The 19,452-nt window shown below is 38.9% G+C and overlaps 1 protein-coding gene across 10 annotated transcripts in view; it reads right to left on the bottom strand.

The window, feature by feature from the left end:
* Positions 1-296: 296 nt before the first annotated feature.
* The window catches only part of PTPRK (protein tyrosine phosphatase receptor type K), a 400,993-nt gene continuing 381,837 nt past the window's right edge, over positions 297-19,452 (bottom strand). For all 10 annotated transcript variants that reach the window (XM_057408964.1, XM_057408983.1, XM_057408974.1 and 7 more), the window contains 12 exons: positions 19,302-19,338; positions 17,292-17,389; positions 16,486-16,602; positions 15,594-15,748; positions 14,442-14,577; positions 12,343-12,492; positions 11,606-11,779; positions 7,754-7,885; positions 7,407-7,532; positions 5,281-5,444; positions 3,960-4,095; positions 297-1,562 (listed from right to left, as the gene is read on the bottom strand). In XM_057408964.1, coding sequence (XP_057264947.1) covers positions 1,509-1,562; positions 3,960-4,095; positions 5,281-5,444; positions 7,407-7,532; positions 7,754-7,885; positions 11,606-11,779; positions 12,343-12,492; positions 14,442-14,577; positions 15,594-15,748; positions 16,486-16,602; positions 17,292-17,389; positions 19,302-19,338 — 1,479 coding nt within the window. In that variant the 3' untranslated portion in view covers positions 297-1,508. The remainder of the gene's footprint in view (positions 1,563-3,959; positions 4,096-5,280; positions 5,445-7,406; positions 7,533-7,753; positions 7,886-11,605; positions 11,780-12,342; positions 12,493-14,441; positions 14,578-15,593; positions 15,749-16,485; positions 16,603-17,291; positions 17,390-19,301; positions 19,339-19,452) is intronic.

Raw genomic sequence — 19,452 nt, 5'->3', positions numbered from 1 at the left:
TATTTCCTTTTGAGGTTTTCCTCATCCAAATATATCGGTCTTCCAAGACAAGAATGATTCCTTAACAAAGACAGTAAGTGAGAGGGTATCAAAATAGGAAATAAAATAATCTTTAAATAAAAGTTTAATTCACTCTAACTTTACAGAATATTTCAAAGCACCATATTATTTTACTGTCAGTTCTAAAAAAGACAACAAGAGACTGGAATGATCTTAGCTGGTAAAATATAGGAAACCTTGTGAACAAATGGATACAAGCTAGGTGAAAGCACAGTCATATTTTTGTATACAACCACTATAATCAGAATCTGGCATTGGTTTATTCAAATTTTGCTTTCTTGGAAGCAAAGCTTACACATTTGTAAACATCAAATTAAACATTGCTGAATTTTACAATTTGCTGAACAAATACTTTCTTACCCTGAAGGGCATATGTAGAGCCATCTATCTGTCTTGCAGTTCTCCTGCTGACCTCTGCTTCAATATTTTTTTTAAACAATTGGTTCATTTACAGTTCTAATGGTGCTTAAAAATTTCCTCCAATATTGTGCAAGTCACAGGCGAGTCCATTTTGATGTGTGCCCTTCCTTACGTAGTTTTCTGATCAGTACTTCACTAATGCAACTGTGAAAAACTATACATTTTCAGGAAAATGTTTTGATTTTGGTCCTGTAATTAAAGACCTTCTATAACCGAGTTGTTTACATGGATTCGGATCACAAGCATGTACACAACAAAACCACTATACCAATATTTCTTTGTCTATGCATAAAAAGTATGTCTTCTACTTACACTAAAACATACAAAAAATAAACTACAAAAATTGTTTACACTTGATTTCAGCAAAAAAAGCTTTCTTCAAGAAAAATGATTCTTCTTTTTCCAGCCATCAAAAAAGGAATGCAAGTAAACAATAAATACATGTGCTTTCTCCATATAGACATATTTACACTTGAGTCTTTGGCTTATGTTTAAGTTTCTTTATAAAGATCTTTATGTGATCCAGCCATCATTGCACATTAAAACAAAATAAGCCAGTTTTTTTTTTACTATATATAATATATATGCAACACTTGAAACGTATAAAGAATGAACCTTACTATCAATTTGCACTTATTGTACTTTAACATTGTATCAAAAGAAAAAAAAAAGAAAAATTAATACTATATAGGAAATATTGATACATGCAACAGATGTTCGCTCTACTGTAATTGAGAGACGGCTGCATATACAAACACTGAAAGTCCTAATTTGGGCAAATCTCTTCTGACTCTGGTTTTCATTAAATAGTATTTATGTGGCACTAAATGTTGATACTGTATACAAGCATAGAAACAGATTGAGTTCTTTTATTAAGATACACAACTTCATAAGAAAAATACTTTGCATTTAAAATTTAAAATCCCTCCCCCCTTGCCCCCAAATCTTTCTTCACAGGATCAAGAACTGTTGTCAAAACAGCTTAATGAGATTCATGTATTTGGTGAACTTTGTCACATCCATTCTGACTATGACGATTCCAGGTACTCCAGTGCAACATCGTAGCAGAAGCGATACTGCTCCTTTAAGTGGAAAGAGAACAACAAAAAAAAGAAATTAAAATTCTAAAGTTTTAGCAGGAATGTCTACCAACAATAGTCTTTGCTAACTACTATGCAATTTTAACTTGAAGCCTGACATGCGTGCTGGTTTTTTTTTCCCCGGCTACACAAGTGAAGTATATTACCAGCTCCAACTTAAATTCTCACCCTAACCAACGAGCTGGAAAAAACCTGACCATGAAATGCAGTGATTTGCTTCTCTGATTTTTAAAGCTTCTGAACTAGTTTATCAAACATGAAAAGTTCTCCTGTCAGTCAGAGCATTCTTGCAGTAAAAGCACCTTGACTCTGACATATCAGTTATACCTAAGTTAGCTGATACTGAGCAGTTAACTAGTGCCTGCTGCTTACACAACCAGCAAATGGCTGGGGAATACTGAGCTGTGATACAGAGCTGTTTGGGGCCCACACCCTGTTCATACAGTCATGACGATGTCAGATACACGTTCAAAAGAGAAGTTAAAGCTCAGAATTTCATTGTGGTTAGTATTTCTCCTTAACAAAGCCGCTGTTCAGAGCTGACACTGGGGGAGGGGGAGGAACAAGGCAAGAAGAGAGGGCCTGAAGAATTGAAACCAAGGGAAATTAATAAAATCTCTATTGTCCTTGTGACCTAACAAAGCAAATCTGCTTTTGCGATTTATTTTTGCTTGCAAAGGAAGCTAGCACGATGCATTTGCAGGAAGTGGTGAGGATATCTTAAAGGCTTTATTGTTCTGCTCGTTTTTGTTATCTGATCATGTTGCTGAATGTAGGGCACATGATAGTGTTATATATTGGCTTTCCTGGTTTGTTTTCTAACTAACAACTCAACAGCTGCCGCTCTTCAAGAGTACTGGGTAAAAACCCACACTACAGAAACACATAACTATGGAAATTCAGTAACTGCAGACTAAAGCTACAGTGCAATTCAGGACTATTTTGAAAAGAAATACAAGTTTACAGACCATTTATAAGAAACACACACAATCTACCCTGGCCTCCGTTTACAGTGACACAAGTAATTTTCCATTGATCTGACCTGTTTTCCTCACAGCAGTGAACTCAAATTCAGGCAGCAATTCACTATGTTGTGTCTCAGACGTCTATGGTACAGCACACTGCAAGGCATTTGCGGCAAACCTGGCAATACCTAGACCAATGTCACTGCTGCTACAGGATGCTCTATCTCTTCACATTTTAACCATCTTCTTAATTTGGTGGTGGTGGCAAGGGTTGGAAGCAATGCACAATAATTAAGCAAATCATGCCACAGAAACTACTAAGCAAACAATAACACCTGGAAAAAAGGGCAATATGGGAAGACGCAGCTACCGCCATTTTCCTCAATATGCAAGTTCACAAGGTCAGAAGCAAATTTCACTATGCATAAACTGCAAAATGTTTTTAATTTCAATTGGCATCCCTGATTTTTATGCTGTAGGCAGCCATATGGCTGAAAAATGACACTGGCTGCTAGCAGTGTGAGAGGCAAATGGCAGAATCTCCCAAACACTAACCTGCTTTCACATACAACTGCAGGAAGGAAAAAAATCCATTTGGAAGAAATTTTTTAAGGAGTTTCCAAAAAGTTCAGTTTTTGTGACTGAAGGATTGATCACTTGGGTAGATATGCATTCATACTATATGCATAAAGACTGACCAGAAGAGTGAAGGTTATTTTGAGTTCTGGCAGTGCACATAAATATTTAATCTTGTGGTTTTGCTAATTCAGGCTTATACTGTTTATATTAGTTTACTGTTTATACTGTTTATTTTTTAGGTTAACTATTGGACTCAATAATCTTAACAGTCTTTTCCAACCTAAATGATTCTATGATTCTATATATTCATTTGCAACATACTAGATCCAACTCTTTGATTTTAAAGTTCTGAGGTATCATTTTAACTACTACAGATCTGACTAACAAACATTATCATTATTCAATACAGCTTCCAAAGCAGCAGTTGTTATTAAAAAGCAAAATATTAATATCTCTAACTACTAATCTAGACTTTACAGCTCATTTGTACCAAGAAGAAATGCCGCGCTGTGTGAAATTTCAAGATGCTTTGTGTGAACACAACCCACTGCAAGTTCTCTTCAAATAGATTAGGTTATTTTGGGAGATTAACGTGCATTCTGTTAACTCAGAATGTTTTCAGTGAAAAGCATGGTACCATTACAAAAGGAGTAAAATGCTTAGCCTGGCCTCTCATGATACTCTCTTGTGTACACTCAATAAATGTCGCTTTCTTGTTGTGGTACAAACAGGTTTGCTTGGGTTTTGTGGGTGCAGGACTGAGAACACAGCTCACACAACAAGAGAGCCTCTGGCTCCCAGCTGTTTGCAGTAACCCTGATGGGCTGGTGCTTACCGGAGTTTCTACCATGTTGGGCTTACTATTCCGTAAAGTCTTCACGGCATGGAAAACGTCCACCACATTCTGCCTTTTTACCATCTCAACCACAATGCCGATGGCACAGAACATCCCGCTCCGGCCACCACCGTTTCTGTATACAAGGAAAAGAGGTGGTTAAATGTCACTATGGTGCAAGAGAGCATCCAAAATGCACTTCTGTTCTTTTGCTCTGTAAGCATGAGCGACTTGTGAGTCCCACAGGGAGACTGGGCTATAGCAATCTCCTTGCAGCTCCAGTGGGTTTGGTCTGAAACTTTTGCTGCCTCTGACCTTCCTCTCAATTACTTTAGTTTAATTCTGCCCTTACAGCCCACCATGCTGCCCAGCTATGCTATAGCCAAATTTGCATCGACATTAGAAATCAAAACCCAAGTTCAATGGCAAGTACATTTTCCACTTAAATCTCATTTAAATTATCATATGGTATGAGGATTATCTAGCCAGGGTAATGCAAAGGCATCACTGATTTGATATCTTCTTGACCTTTGGGGATACTTCTGAACTATTTTAATCGGAATTTCAAGAAATTAAGGTAGGTATTTCTTCTTGTTAAGTTTAAATTAGACAAAAGGTTCTGCAGATAATTAGGAGAGGTGGGCAGAAAGGGGACACAAGTTAATTCTGAGCCTTTTCAACAAAGGAAGGAGAATTCTAAGTTTTAAGCTCTCTATTTAAGTAAGGTAGGAGAGATATTGGTCATTCTCTGCTTAGGGAGAAAAGAGATGCCACCTTTTCAAAACTCCCAAACCAGCTGCCATTTAAGTATCAGACTCAGATAAACAGCCAGCAGTCATTTCCCAGCAGTAGTTTTAGGATCATATACTGTGCTATAAAACCTTTCTCTGATTTTGTACATCCATAGTTTTCAGACTAAAACCCTCAAAATATAGTATGCCTTCCAGAAAAAAATCAATACACAATATGCAAGAGATACACACAAAATAACTATTTGGCACTTAGAATAAACGACTTCCTTACTGAAACTGTACAGAAGAAACTGATCTGTACACATTTTGTACATGGAAAACATTCCAGCATGTACAGAAGGAGACAATACACAGTATCATTGCAGCATTATGTCCAAAATACTCATTCCCATGGTAGCTTAAACCCTGAAAGTTGACCAAAAGCCAGCCTACAGTAGCACCTTTCTTTTTTTTTTTTTTAATAAAAGAAACAAGGGCATGTGCAAAAGAATGTAACCATAACAACACCACTTGAGCTAATTTAGAAGCATTTATTTGAAGAGCAATTTGACTTTGTCCCAGTTACTCACAGGCAATGAATGATGGTCCGGCCTTCCCCTTCTTCACATTCCTCTTGCCATTTTTCAACCTGGAGAATTAACTTTAAGAATGATCTCTTGGAAGCTGGCACATCTCTGTGAGAAGCCCACCCCAAATACTGGAATTGCTGCACCATCAGATAGCCCTCTTGTGGCTGAAGGGAAACCAAAGAGCTTTAGGTCAATATGGCATCTTGACATCTTGGTTTAAAAAAACAAAATATAAACCTGACATGAAACCTAAGCGTTTATACTATTGTGTGCATATATATGTGTGTGTGAGTGAGCGAGCGCTTTACTGACTTAAATCACAACAATTAAAGACAGATTCCAACATGTATGTAAATTGCACGGTAGGGTCTCTATTAATTTGTATCACTTGAGCTCAAGCAAGATGTCAAAAAAGGAAAAAAAGAAACTAGACTGAAAGCAACATCACAGTTTATCAATTGCTATTATAATCTATCCTTATTCTAAATGGAAAACATTCCCTAGATTCTAAGTGTCAAGGGGTTTTATCCTTAACATCAATAGTCAATTAAAAACATCACTGTTAAATTCCTAGACCTACAAAAATTAACAGATATACCTTTTGGTTCTTATGCATGAACTGACCCCATTCTAAATAAACAACAAGTAATATTGGTGAACAAATATGACTCTTTTCCTTGAAATCTTCCCTTTTTTTGCCAGACTATGATAGTCTGCCAGTCTCTGAGCTTCCAGTCTCTGATTGCTGCCAGTCTCTGAGCCTTCCATGTGCTAGATGCTACACAGGGGGAGCTTTGAATAGAATTACGCTGTCACAAGAAGGCCTCAATAATTGGAACAATAAATAGTCTATTCAGTTGCTTGGAGCTGAAGAAGACAAAGAGGAATAGGAATATGGATTTTAGAAAAGAAGAACAGAGCAGAGAGATATTCAGAAGGAAGACATGGAGGTGAAAAGGCATGTAAGACAAAGAGAAGTAGAGGAGTAGAAAATCAAAACATGGTAAAAAGAAGAAATGGAAAAACTGAAAATAAAAATTGGCACTACCCTCTCCCCCCCCCCCAAAAAAACCCACCCAAACCAAAAAAAAAAAAACCCAAAGAGGAAGTCTCAAAATATTACAAAAAAAAAAAAAAAGCTGTGGAGTAATATTTGCCAGTGTGCCTACACTGTAGTTTCCTGTAATTTCCAAACAAGGTATGAAGAGCCAAAACCGTTTTTCTTAGCTCTGAATATAAGCAAAATAATTTTGGCTAAAACATTGGCCACACAAAAACTGATCTCTGTACCTTGAAAAATGAAAATTTGACCAAAAGAAAAAAAAACCCTGTGCTTTTTATACACATCAGTTTTCTCCATAGCTATTCTTCAACACTAATAAAAGTTAAATGTATACTCCAGGTAGCAATTGGTGGTGGGTAACTTCAATACGGGATGATTCAAAGTAGTTTTGGTAAGTAAAATAGGGATTGCTGGTTAACTATGCATAAAAAGGTGGCACAAGCATCTGTAATTCTTTTTGTGTAGGCAACATAAGTGATTTATCATGGTGAGCTAAAGGAGATGATGCTGTGTAGCAAACAAGGTTTGAGAAGATACTGCGATAGTGTGAAACACTGACAGCAAAAAAACCAAGATGGTGCAAAGTGTGAAAGAGCTACAAGAATCTAGGACTGGCACTGTGAGTAAAGTTGAGAAAGAGATGATAGGTGTAGGTCAAGGCACAGTGGTGCAGAACCCCTGAGAGGCAGGAGCTTTCAGAGTTTTTTCACACCCCGCTTCGCAGCGTGCCACAATCCTCCTTTTATGATGTGGTTCTCACATCTGAGGCTGAGAAGGTACTGGTTGCATAACCAGCCTCAGCCCTCCCGTCCCTGATTCTGCATGGAAAACCTCTTACAGAAGCTGCGTATGCCTGTCACTACATGTTCATTACAGGGATAGTTCTATTTCTTAGATACTAATACTTTTGATATCTAAGATGTTTGACTGACTCTTTGGGGTAATGAGCTTGGGCTTCAAGAACATGAGTATTTTACTATATTCAAAATTAAAAACCACAACAGCCTAGACAGAGCTAAAAAATATATTTTTTTCCATTATATATTGGTATGATAATGCTTACTCTTGTTAGATTGCATATCCTGAAAATTCGGCTTATGACGTCACAGTCCATTGAACATGACATGCATTCCACTTGGATGGGACCGTACCGCAGTATCCCTTCCTCGGGCCAGTACTGTGGGCAGCCCTGTGCCAGGCATAATTAAAAGGTAAGTTACAACTTGAGCGCTGCCTTATTCCACTGCAGACATCTCATCTAACCTTTACTGAGCAACTAGTGTTAATTAGTTGCCTTAGAGCAAAGAATAACTGTAAAGTCACTGCACTGCTCTGCATTTTGATCATGTAGTGGATCCAGAGTGATTAAAGCATGCAATGGTACATGGAAAACTTGAGTCCCAAACTAACCTGTGCTAAGTCGACTTCATTTAACATCACGAGAGACGTACAGCCGTAGTCATACACTAATCTCCAGAAATCTTTCACAGTGTTTGGTAGAGGATGTTGTGTGACAATAAAAGCTGCTGGCTGCCTGTAGCTCTGTAAAGGCAAACAATTTTATTAGCACTGGTAGAGGAAGTACTTAATTACTTCTACTCTAACACTGGAACAAAAAAAAACATATAAATAGAACAAAGATGCAACATCAATTACACCAGCCTTCACCAAAGCTGTTAAAAATACATTACTGTATCCAGTAAGAAGAAAGAGGTTACTCTGTTTAGGTCTGCCTTCTTTTTTGTTCATATATGCACGGGCACTGAAGATGTTCTTCAGGGCTCTGCTGAGCTGGGGCTCAGGCAACTCTGCTCCAGGCACTGTGACTAGGAAACTGAGCAGGAAACCTTCTCCCTGTTACAGAGATGGGCACAGAGGTCTCAGGTCACCCCATTCACAGCAGGTTACACATGAGGTCTGTGACTAAACCGGGTACTAAGCTCAATCCCAAATTCTGTTTTGGCACCACAGCCACAAAGTCTAACCTTCATGATTACTGGGGCCCATTTGCATCAGAAAACATAAGGTAAACAGCAAAATACTATTTCCTTTCACGACAGCAGATTTTATTCTCTGTATGTTGCATTATGCACAACTGCAAATAAGGATTTCCAGCCTTGCAATAGCTGAGCAGAAGGGCTAATTCCCTGGAGCACACATATTACGAGCAGCAAGCAGAAGAGTAGAGAACAGTTTTTTGCAGGCAATTTTCAACTAGGCACGGAAGAGTTTTGCAGTAAAGGAATACATAGATGAACTGGCAAGGAAGCACCAGCAGGTTAATCAGAAACAGAATAAGATGGTGAATATTCTTGTAGGCAGATGGGACCCTAAGTCACTGGTTTGAAGATGAAGTGCTGGGACTGCTGTACGCGATGCAGAGATCCCTGTGTTTAGCACCCATGCTAGTATCAAAAGCAGTTTGGCTGTTTTTTGATTGAATTGAATAGACTAAATTAACCTAGGAGAAAGACCTGACAATGCAACTAAACCATATGTAAACTTGCTTGTTTGAAAATTGATGTGAGAGATCTTCATGTACAAAGTACTGAGACTTCCTAAAAGAGCGTAGCATGAGGCCCAGAAGAAAATAACTACAATTCTTTTCACTCTTCTATTTGCTCTAAATTGTAAGGATAACAAAGTAATTTCTTCGAATCACAGAAGAGTTGGGGTTGGAAAGGACCTTAAGATCATCTAGTTCCAACCCCCCTGCCAAGGGCAGGGACACCTAACACTAAACCAGGTTACCCAAGGCTCTGTCCAACATGGCCTTGAACACCACCAGGGACAGAGCATTCACAACTTCCTTGGGCAACCCATTCCAGTGCCTCACGACCCCCACAGAAAAGAACTTCCTCCTTTTATCCAATCTAAACTTCCCCTGTTTAAGGTTTAACCAGTTACCCCTTGTTCTATCACTACAGTCCTGAATGAAGAGTCCCTCCCCAGCATCCCTATAGGCCCCCTTCAGATACTGGAAGGCTGCTATGAGGTCTCCACGCAGCCTTCTCTTCTCCAGGATGAACAGCCCCAACTTCCTCATCCTGTCTTCATACGGGAGGTGCTCCAGTCCCCTGATCATCCTCGTGGCCCTTCTCTGGACTTGTTCCAACAGTTCCATGTCCTTTTTATGTTGAGGACACCAGAACTGCACACAATACTCCAAGTGAGGTCTCACAAGAGCAGATTAGAGGGGCAGAATCACCTCCTTCAACCTGTTGGTCACGCTCCTTTTGATGCAGCGCAGCATACAGTTGGCTTTCTGGGCTCTGAGAGCACACTGCTGGCTCATGTTCAGTTTCTCATCGACCAACACCCCCAAGTCCTTCTCCGCAGGGCTGCTCTGAATCTCTTCTCTGCTCAACCTGTAGGTGTGCCTGGGATTGCTCCAACCGAGGTGTACGACCTTGCACTTCTCACGGTTAAAGTTCATAAGGTTGGCATCCGCCCACCTCACAAGTGTGTCTTTAGCATCAATACTTTTTTGACAACAGAAAAAGGAGCCTGACAATTTTTTTCTCTCTGTTTGCTAAACTTTCCTAGTGCAGGAAGCATACTGGTATAGTAGCATCTGTGTCTTACTCCCTAGATCTGCCTGGGGAGCAAAGAGAACAACCAATATTGATTCTTCCCTTGTATTTTTAAGAAATAAAACATGTACTAGCTGATGGTTTCCTATCCCTATTCCCTATCATTTCTGGTCTTTCTCAAAATGAGAAAATGCACTGAGATGATCCGGTTTTCAAAAAGAATAGGCAGGAGATCTGCTGTCACAATGGGAAGCAGACACCTTCTTGTGGGAACACAGGGACAAGAACATTGTGGAAAGGGAAAAGCTTCTATTTCAGTTTTGCTATTGAAAGTCCCCTTTCTTTGCCTAGCAGAGGGGTCCCTCTCTCTGAATAAATCAGGTTTAAAGAAACAAACAGAAGAGGAATGGCAAGAAAAAGCATTCATTGCCCAAAGTTTTAACCCTGTACTTACAGCCTTGTATGCCTGCATTGTAATATATTACTTTTTTCCCCTGCTGCTTTTCTCCTTTTGTTACTACGATTTCTGTCTTTCCTTACTTGTCTCTGATTGCATATAGCATTGCTAGGTTCCTGTTCCTGCCTGCCACACACTGTTACATGTTCACGGTCCTCCTACCACCCAGCCATTCAGCCTGAGCTGTCTTCTCCTCAAACCACACTCCTCTCTGCACCTGCACTGGCTGGTCCATAGCACATCAATTTTATCCAGGTGCTTAATGTAATTTTAACCGCAATTGTAAACAGTTTTGGTTGATACCAAAATTCTGCCCACTGCTTTAATTCATTCATTCAGCCCCAGTGACTCCCTAATAGATTGGTCTCACACATGCTACTCCTCTATTTTTCTGGCACAGTAGCTAATTGTGAGATCAGGCACTGCATTTTTCTAGCAGTTCAAATGTTTCCTGAACTCGCTCAGGCAGAACTCCAGGATGAATACACCATTCAGTCCTGATGATTTCTGCTGCTGTTTGTCATTTTATTTCATCATCTCTTCTTGACACTGCAGTTTGTGACAGCGCTTCATTTCTGGGGAAGAGGAGATGATCCTGGAAATCAGGCCAGTGAAGTATACACTGTTAAGGTGGCTTTAGCGGCCTAACTTTGGAAAAGCTAATACCAGGCACAGGCAGGCATCCGACAGCACATGCAATGAACTGCTTTATCGATCAGTCACCTAAAAGCAGGTTCACCTCCACTTTTACTATTAATTCACCTTCCCCCCTAACACTAATTTTGTCACTCAAACTTCAGCTTTAAAGAGCTGCAACTCAAAATATGAACAACAATAATCCCAACTCTATCGCCAAACATGCCAAGGAAACATTTTCTTCCCCTCTCTATCCTGCCTCAATAAACATAGCCTTTTTGATAAAATAGCAGTAGTAACCTCCTGCTTGGGTAGGTAATATTTACTTCCCAACAAACAGCAGATTTCTAAGATCCTGTTGAGATTTGGATGGCTGGGGACTAGAACTTTATATAATGCTGTTGAAAAAGGGAGATTTCCTGTAGGTCCCACAAGGATGCAAAAGACTAACAAACCTTCTGAACAAGCGACACAAACTGGTGGTGTTTCTTACCCATTCTCCCCATCCTTCTTCATTAGGTTTTAGTGGGCACTACAGTAAGAAAGAATTACCCTTTCTTAAACCAGTAAGTGCTCTCTCTCATATTACATAGCCTTTCATGGCACACTACACAGACAAAGAAGATAGTCTCTTACGTCCATAAGAGCAGCATTGATGTAGTTACTGCTCTCCCCATCAATAGTAATTAAGAAAGGCAGACATCTGTCAGGTGGCAGCATATCCATGAAGCGATTCTTGTCGTGGTTCCTTGGCAAGCAGGCTATGCTGCAGTCCTCCGCTTGCAGGCGAGGGGTCACAGAATTCAGGGTCTAAGGAAGAGAGGATGCTCACTTTACCATGCTGAACTAACACAATGGACTCGAGGGTCCCCAAGTTTCAATTTAAAATATTGCAATATCAGAAAAAGTGAGGCATCAGCAAGAAAACATTAGCAAATAAGAGTTCCTATCTGGTTTTTGGATGTGTTGGGGCTTTTAAAGCAGGGGTTAAGCTGCAGGTGTAAAAGGCAATCTGCATACCATTGAACTGATTCTGCATGACACCATCCCCTCTGAGAGGAACAGAACAAAGAGGATTCTTTGGAGCCCTAAAGAGCGATGCCTTAGCTGTGCAAATGTAAGCCAAGACTCTCTGTGGCTCCTAATCAGTGCTCTTTATTCCAGACTGATACTTACTGCAATTTTATTCAAAGGAGAATAGTCCATATTTAAACAACTTTGAAAAGCACATAAACATCGGCACTTTATTTTGTGGACTAAAAGTAAGAGACCAAATGATATAAACATTATATAAAACCCCTCTCCCTTAAAATAAATGCATCTAGAGGCAAAAAACTGTTGTCACATGAAGAGTTAGTAGGAACTGTGAATACCTGAAACTCATCTTTGAGATGCGAAGAGTTTGTCTGAGAGTCTATTCTAATCATATCAAAATAAGCAGCTTTGAATTCACAGACAGGAATGGCAGTTTCTCCACACAGGCAAGCTTCTAGAATGGCATCATGAATAAAGATGTACTGCTCCTACCAAATTAGGCAAGGAAACAAAAATTATAGCCATTTAAAAACAACAGATATTTCCTTCTTTTAGGATAAACAGATGTCCCACACACTCGTTCAACACAGTGTCCACCAATTAATAATTAAATAATTCTTCAGTATAAACACAATCTTGTCCTAATTGGGATGCAGTTAACAAGGATGTTTGCATTACCAATTTAAATTCAGTAAAACTTAACAGAACAGGCATAGCAATATATTTAACTTGAGATTTTCAGTTTTCTTGCGATGCTTGTGGGATTCTGCATATCTGCCAGTGACATGTTGGCTTTCTTATTTTATTTATTTTTTTTTAAATAGCTTTCAGTCTTATCGTACTAGCAGAAAGTGTAAATTGCTTCAGGCATTAGCAGTGTGATTAGCAATTATTTGGCATGCTGCTTTCTCCTACTCGTGTGCAATCTAGTACACCAATTGTCTGACAGCCAGCTACAGGCCAGTAATAAATTCAAGCATGTTCCAACAGAAACAGCATTTTGCCACCTTTTTTTCCTGACTTGTCTTCAGATATCCTGAGTCCTGGACAACTGCATTACTGTTTCAATCAGATCTCCTGTCAATTTTTACACAATGCCTATTATATTTATTCACTTTGAGAGTACTAGGTGTAAATCATGTCTATATAGCACATTGCTAGAACTGCACCAGCTTCATCTAACTGTTGTGGACACCAATAGGTTATTAACAGCACAAACGTAAATATGTGCCTATAACAAGAGTACTTGTCTAGGGACCATGGCCATATTCTGGCCTTACAGCTTCAGCTGTTTTACCCACATAGCTATGGACCTATGGACCTACTGCTCTCACTGTTGTATAGATAACCATCGCAAGAACTTGCTGCAATTACAGGTTTATTTTGCTGTGTAAGTATGAACCTCTGAGAGAAAACAAGAAGTAAGAGGCAAAACAAAGAGAAAGAAATAGAAGTAGAGGTGTTAATTCACATACAAGAGCAGATTAAACTGGGATGGTTAAAGCGGTCACACTGAAACACTCCACTCCATGCACTTCCCAAAGTTTAATGACCCTAGAGCAGTAGTAGTTGATCAGGAACATTTACTTGTTCAGTTGCCACAGACTGCAGCATTGAATAAAAACTGCAGCAAATTACTTTGATATGCCTGGCTGCCAGCTGCAGAGATTTCCACGTGGTCACAGATGAAATAACTCCTCAGGTAGATGACCATATGGAGGACAGAAGTGGCAAACCTCTTGTCTTAATTAATAACCTATGTTTCTGTGGAGGGTCAGTGATATGCAGGTGGCAGAATGGGAGCTTTTATAGCTTCATCACTAAGGCAGTGGTTTTACTGCGGAGTTGCCGAAGGCATGACAGAAAGCGTAGGAAAGGAAAAAGGCTTGCAATGAGGTTTATTAGTAGAAACAGATAGCAAGTAGAACATGTAATGGTGATTATCTGAAATATCAGATAATGGTGATTGACAAAGAAAAATGTTTGGCAATGTGGTTTATTAATAAAAACAGATAGCAAATAAAAACAGAGGTGAAAAGGGAAACTGAAGTGGACATAAAGTTTCACAGGTAAGTCAAATTATGGACAAAGTGATTGAAGAGAGTCTAAAACTAGTAGCAATGTGCTGAAATTCCAACTCTGGGTTCTTGGACTTGCTGATACCAGAGCTAGAGAGAGGTAACAGACAGGCCTACTGTAGGGTCCTCCCTAAAAAAATCCTCCTTGCTTTCTTTTTGTCACAAAGTTAGGTAGGCACTTCTTGGTGTGGAGACTCAAGGAGCTGGCATCATCCTGATTCTGGGTGCTGTTTGTATTAAGCAACGCTCCCCAGCGAAGAAAACCCCTCGACAGGGCCACTACTTTCTCTTTTCAGAGTATCAGTGAAATTTGATGCATTTCAGAAAGCATCAGGTGCTTTGAAGGTAAACTACTGTACCTCTGTCTGTACCATGTTGATGCGACGAGACCGCAAGGCTTTGACACAGTTGTAGATATCCACAACACCTTCTCTTTCTGCCATGTCTAACATGATATCAATCACAATATAACAACCTGTCCGTCCAGCACCAGCACTAAAAAGAATCAGTAAATACTGTTAGGAATAGCCCCAGGAAAGCACCCACAAACTTTATAAACCCATCACTGAGAGCATTTTTATTAAGTCATTCAGTTCTTTCATCAAACCACTATCTAATTTTTATCTTCTCTCCTTCCTTTCATAACACTCTTTAAATCTTTTGATGTGCCCCAAACAACCTATTTCCATCAGATTTGATCCACTAAGAAAAGATTGTTTCCTCCTTTTATCACCCAGATCAATACTTAATGTAAAAAAGAAAAGTTATTTAAACAAAAATCTGGAGGATGATTAAATTCACACCCTTCAAAATATCACAGATCCTGTTTTCATTTAGTAAGGATAAGGATGATTTTTAAGTGATATATTAGAATAAGAAACTCAAGTCTACATTTTAATTTTACACATTTAATAGTATCCAGAAGAATCTCGATTTATTTTGGTTTTATATAAAGTTACTGACAGGTTTTGCACAGTGAATTTTTGAAATCTTTAAAGGCTGTGTAACTTTATCTAGAGATTGTAATTAAACATTTGACAGTGCTAAAGAAAATTCTATTTGTCAAAGAAAAACAGAATTTCTTGTTTGTCCCAACAACACAAACCTTGCAAAATTTGCACAGAAAAAATCCATTCTGTACCTGCTGCCATTAACCTCATTCCATCTTCCTTCACCTACTTGTTTACTTCAATTTAACTTAATAATCTGTTCAGACATTATGTGCAACACCAAGCTATCAAAGCATCTGAAATTCTTGAATGCTGCCACAAAACTGTTGTAGGGTGCCTAATATTATAACCTGAAGAATAAAGAAAATCTCTTAATCTCTAGAATCTGTTTATTTCCAAACATTGCTGTAGACAGCCAAATCCTACTGCAGGGTGAACTAGGCAACTTGAAAAGGGACCAACAAAAACAAAACACTTCAAAATGATGGATGCTTCACAAGAGACTACCATAAATAATCATATACACAGCTGTGGAAAAAAATCTACCTCTTCTGTACACACCTGCAATGGACAACAATAGGCCCTGCACTAGGAGGGTTGGATAATTTGACTCTCCGTATAAAGGAAAGCAGGCCTGTGGCATTGTAAGGAACTCCATGATCTGGCCAGCCAGTGAAATGAAACTGTTTAACTTCACGGATTTCATTATAGCCCCTCTGTAAAAGGGAAAAAAAAAAATAAATTATGAAATTCAAAATATTTCACAGACCAAATGTTGCCTGACTCAAATACTGATAACACACACTGACAGAATCTACATGCTGTTTTGTTTTGCCACTTATTTAAAGCAAAGACCATACAAAGCTTAAAAATATCATTAAGGTTTTTTTTATTTTTTAAGTTCTTAGTTTTTACTTTTGCCATTAAGTATGATAGTTTTGCCTCATTAGATTTTTTTCTTATGGACTTACTTAGATGCAATTCACATTGATTTTTGGAAGTTTTGTTAAGTAAGACCATAGCAAGTACAATGATTTACCCAAAGACCACAACTGTATCACATACACTGCATTAACAGGGTTTGTTTGTTGATTAAATTGAGATAGACTCAGCAGCATTCAGAGCAGAGTGAATGGAGATGAGTGACAGGTATGACTCATAACCCAGTACTAGAGATCAGCTCAGAAGTGTGGCTACAAAGAAAAGGTGACTGTCAGAGAGGGGAGGGTAGCAGTCAACGTTTCTGGGGAAATCTGAAACTCCACAGTGCCATGCGTGTTTGGATAGTGCTGATGCAGTGCATTACATCCACGGTAGGGCTGCCTCCACTGTAGATCTGCTAACCAGACAGAGGGATTTGATACTGTACAGGCACATGCACAAGCATACCCTCCTTCATATTCCCTGCTACTAGGAAACAGTATTTTGTCAAGCCCTTCCAGAATGCACTTACCCTTCCCAGAGTGAAAGTCCTGACGACATACTCTGCAAGGGGCTCCATCTCCACACAAGTCACTTTGAAGTCCCCATAAACTTCTGTGTCATCAGGCCAGTACTTGTAACACTTGACCTAAATACAAAATGGGAGCATATTTTACACCAAAGGAAAAATAAAAGCTTGAGGATATGTTACTGCGTGTACAGCATTACACTGCATTTATTTCCCAAATGACCATGCACTCATGTGGCTTGTCACGGCTAATGGCTTTTCTGTCAAGTTAAGCACTTGCTACAAGGAGTTTCCCCTGCTTTACACAGCAGTACTTAGATGTCAAATTAATTTCTAAATGAGCATTTATATCTTTTTTAGTGCTGAGCTATGGAATACATTTCCACTTATCTTAAACTGGGATGCATTTCATATCAGTAATCAAACTGTTGCACATAATCCCAGGTACTTTATATTAATCCCTGAGGGATGTGTTACTGCTAAACTGTAAATAATTTGCTGATTTCTAGCCACTGATACAGAAGCACATTTGCTCACTGTCCACTTACTCTGCTCATCTGAGTGACAATACACAAATCTATTTTGCTGAAATATGATTTTTGGATTTTTCACCACTCATGAAAGCACCTTCTTTAGAAACTGGCTTTGGTTTTACACAACACCATAACTGCAACAATGTCTGGGCCCCTTCCCGTCGTCTCAGGATGCAGGGTTGTCCTTCACATGACTCTTCTACATTCTGCTGACGGTGTGTCTTGTCAGCAGGCTTTTCTTTAGGCTTGTAGCATTAAAACAAAACAAAAACTTACTCTCCCAACTTCCACTAAATTTGTGACCATCACAACACAAGCTGATTGCTCCTGCCATATCATTCTCCAAAAGTCATACACAGTCTCATGAACTGGACCTGTAAGACAAAAAAATCCAGGTAATACTCTGAAAAAAAAAAAAAATTGCGATCAAAGTAAACACTAAAAATAAAATTCAGTGCTTTTCAGATGGATACACATGAACACCCTTGCTCAAAGATGAAAACTTCAGGAAACCACATCATCATACCATCACACCAGTTTCCAGACTATATTATTATTTATAACCAAAGCTGAATCTTCTGAATTACCACTTGAAAGAAATTAATAGCAGTGTTCCACATAGCAAAACACCAGAAGTTGCAAGCAGCTTAAAAACTGCAAGGATGCAGCAACATATCGCTACCTCTAAGTTGCATTTCTAGCTTTGTTTTACACTTGTTGAATATAATGTGTTGAGTGTGAGTTTCTTTAGACATTCACTGAGGAGATGCTCACAACAGAGTGAGGCACTGGTCAGGAGGATGTGTGCTACAGATTGAGTGCATTCACCATCAAGCTCTTGGCAAAGTGGCAATCATGAGTAGGTGCTGAGCCATAAACTTCCCACTGAAGGGTATTTAAACTAACTTAACTGCTTTTCTGTGAAGCAAATAAGGAGCACTTTTTTAAGCTTTGCCTCCTGCTCTGCTGCACAGACAAGACACAGCCGGTTGAGTGACAAAGGCTTTTACCCTGTTACAATCACTGGAATAGGTCGCCCAGGGAGGTTGCGAATGCTCCATCCCTGGCAGTGTTCAAGACCAGGTTGGACGAGGCCTTGGGTGAGATGGTTTAGTGTGAGGTGTCCCTGCCCATGGCAGGGGGGTTGGAACTAGATGATCTTAAGGTCCTTTCCAACCCTAACTATTCTATGATTCTATGAATCATCTCAGAAACAGCTTCCTGACCACAGTCCAGCAGTAGTATAAACATTGCTGTATATAAGACATCTGAAGACTCAATCATATTCCTTCATATGCCAGATCGAAGGGGCTGCATACATAAACAGCAATATTTTTTGTGTCCTTTAACACAGTATTATGTGCAGAGATTTACAAATATAGATTTAACTGTCACAGACCTGTTTAGGCAGCACTTACTGTCTGTGCTCTTACTTTTAGTTCCACATTAACAAAAATGTGGACAGAAATTTGAGCATCTTACTTTAAAATAAGCTTTTAGTTAGTCTTTCTTGTGTGCAGCTACAGTCAGCTGAGGGCACAAATAACAGGATATTTCCAGCCAGCTATCTGATTATACTCAAAGTTCAAATAATGACAGGTCTAAATCTAATTATTTTCACTTTAATTCATAGCCTCTGATATTTCAGTGCAATCTTAGACTTACCTATTTGTTTTTCCTCATTCTTAGGAATTTTATCAGAAATACAAAATTAATAATTTCCATAAATTCAATTTTTTTCCTTTAACTCCTCTTTTTATTAGCAGGATGTTATATGATAAAGATTTCCCTCACTTCTTCCTACAAAGAGGCTTTGTCTTTCTCTGGCCTTACTTCACCCAGATTTTCTGAGATAGTGCTTAATTTATCATGACTATCTATCTTCACTGTCTGTGTCCTGGACTAAATCCTAGACGGTAAAATAATACACTGTAATATGGAAAGAAGAATGCCTCAAGGCAGGCTGAAACTGTTCTCTTCCCTGTCTGCATGCTTCTTTTCTCTATTCATCTTCATAATTGGAAATCATAGTAGTAGTCTCTGACTTTATCAGCTGAATTTATCACTGGCGGATTTGTTCAATAGCTAATTAACATGATAAATTAGTGCAATTTTAGCATTTATTCACAATCCACCTGAATATGCTATGTTAATTTACCATACCACAAGATGACACCTCACAATATTGGATGTGCTTTATTTTCATCTTACTTCCATTTTACCAAAACACTGCTTCACACTACAGAGAACACTTGTTCGGTTTGATTAATGCTGGCAGATTCGTACCTTGGGTTGCAATGTAGTGACTTGGTCTCTGATATCCCTAAAACAGCAATATAAGTCGGTTTAAGTACCATATTACTAACAGAGAGAGGAATATAAAAGCATAAGTCTATTACAGAATTCTTATCTCTAGACAATATTTTCAGAACAAACC

This window comes from Pezoporus wallicus, unplaced genomic scaffold (assembly GCF_028554395.1).
Source record: "Pezoporus wallicus isolate ANWC-B61680 ecotype Strahan unplaced genomic scaffold, APGP_CSIRO_Pwel_v1 contig_3817, whole genome shotgun sequence".
In the NCBI taxonomy this organism is placed as follows: Eukaryota; Metazoa; Chordata; class Aves; order Psittaciformes; family Psittacidae; genus Pezoporus; species Pezoporus wallicus.
Note: the sequence above shows the minus strand (reverse complement) of the source record. Positions and strands in the feature narration are given on the sequence as shown.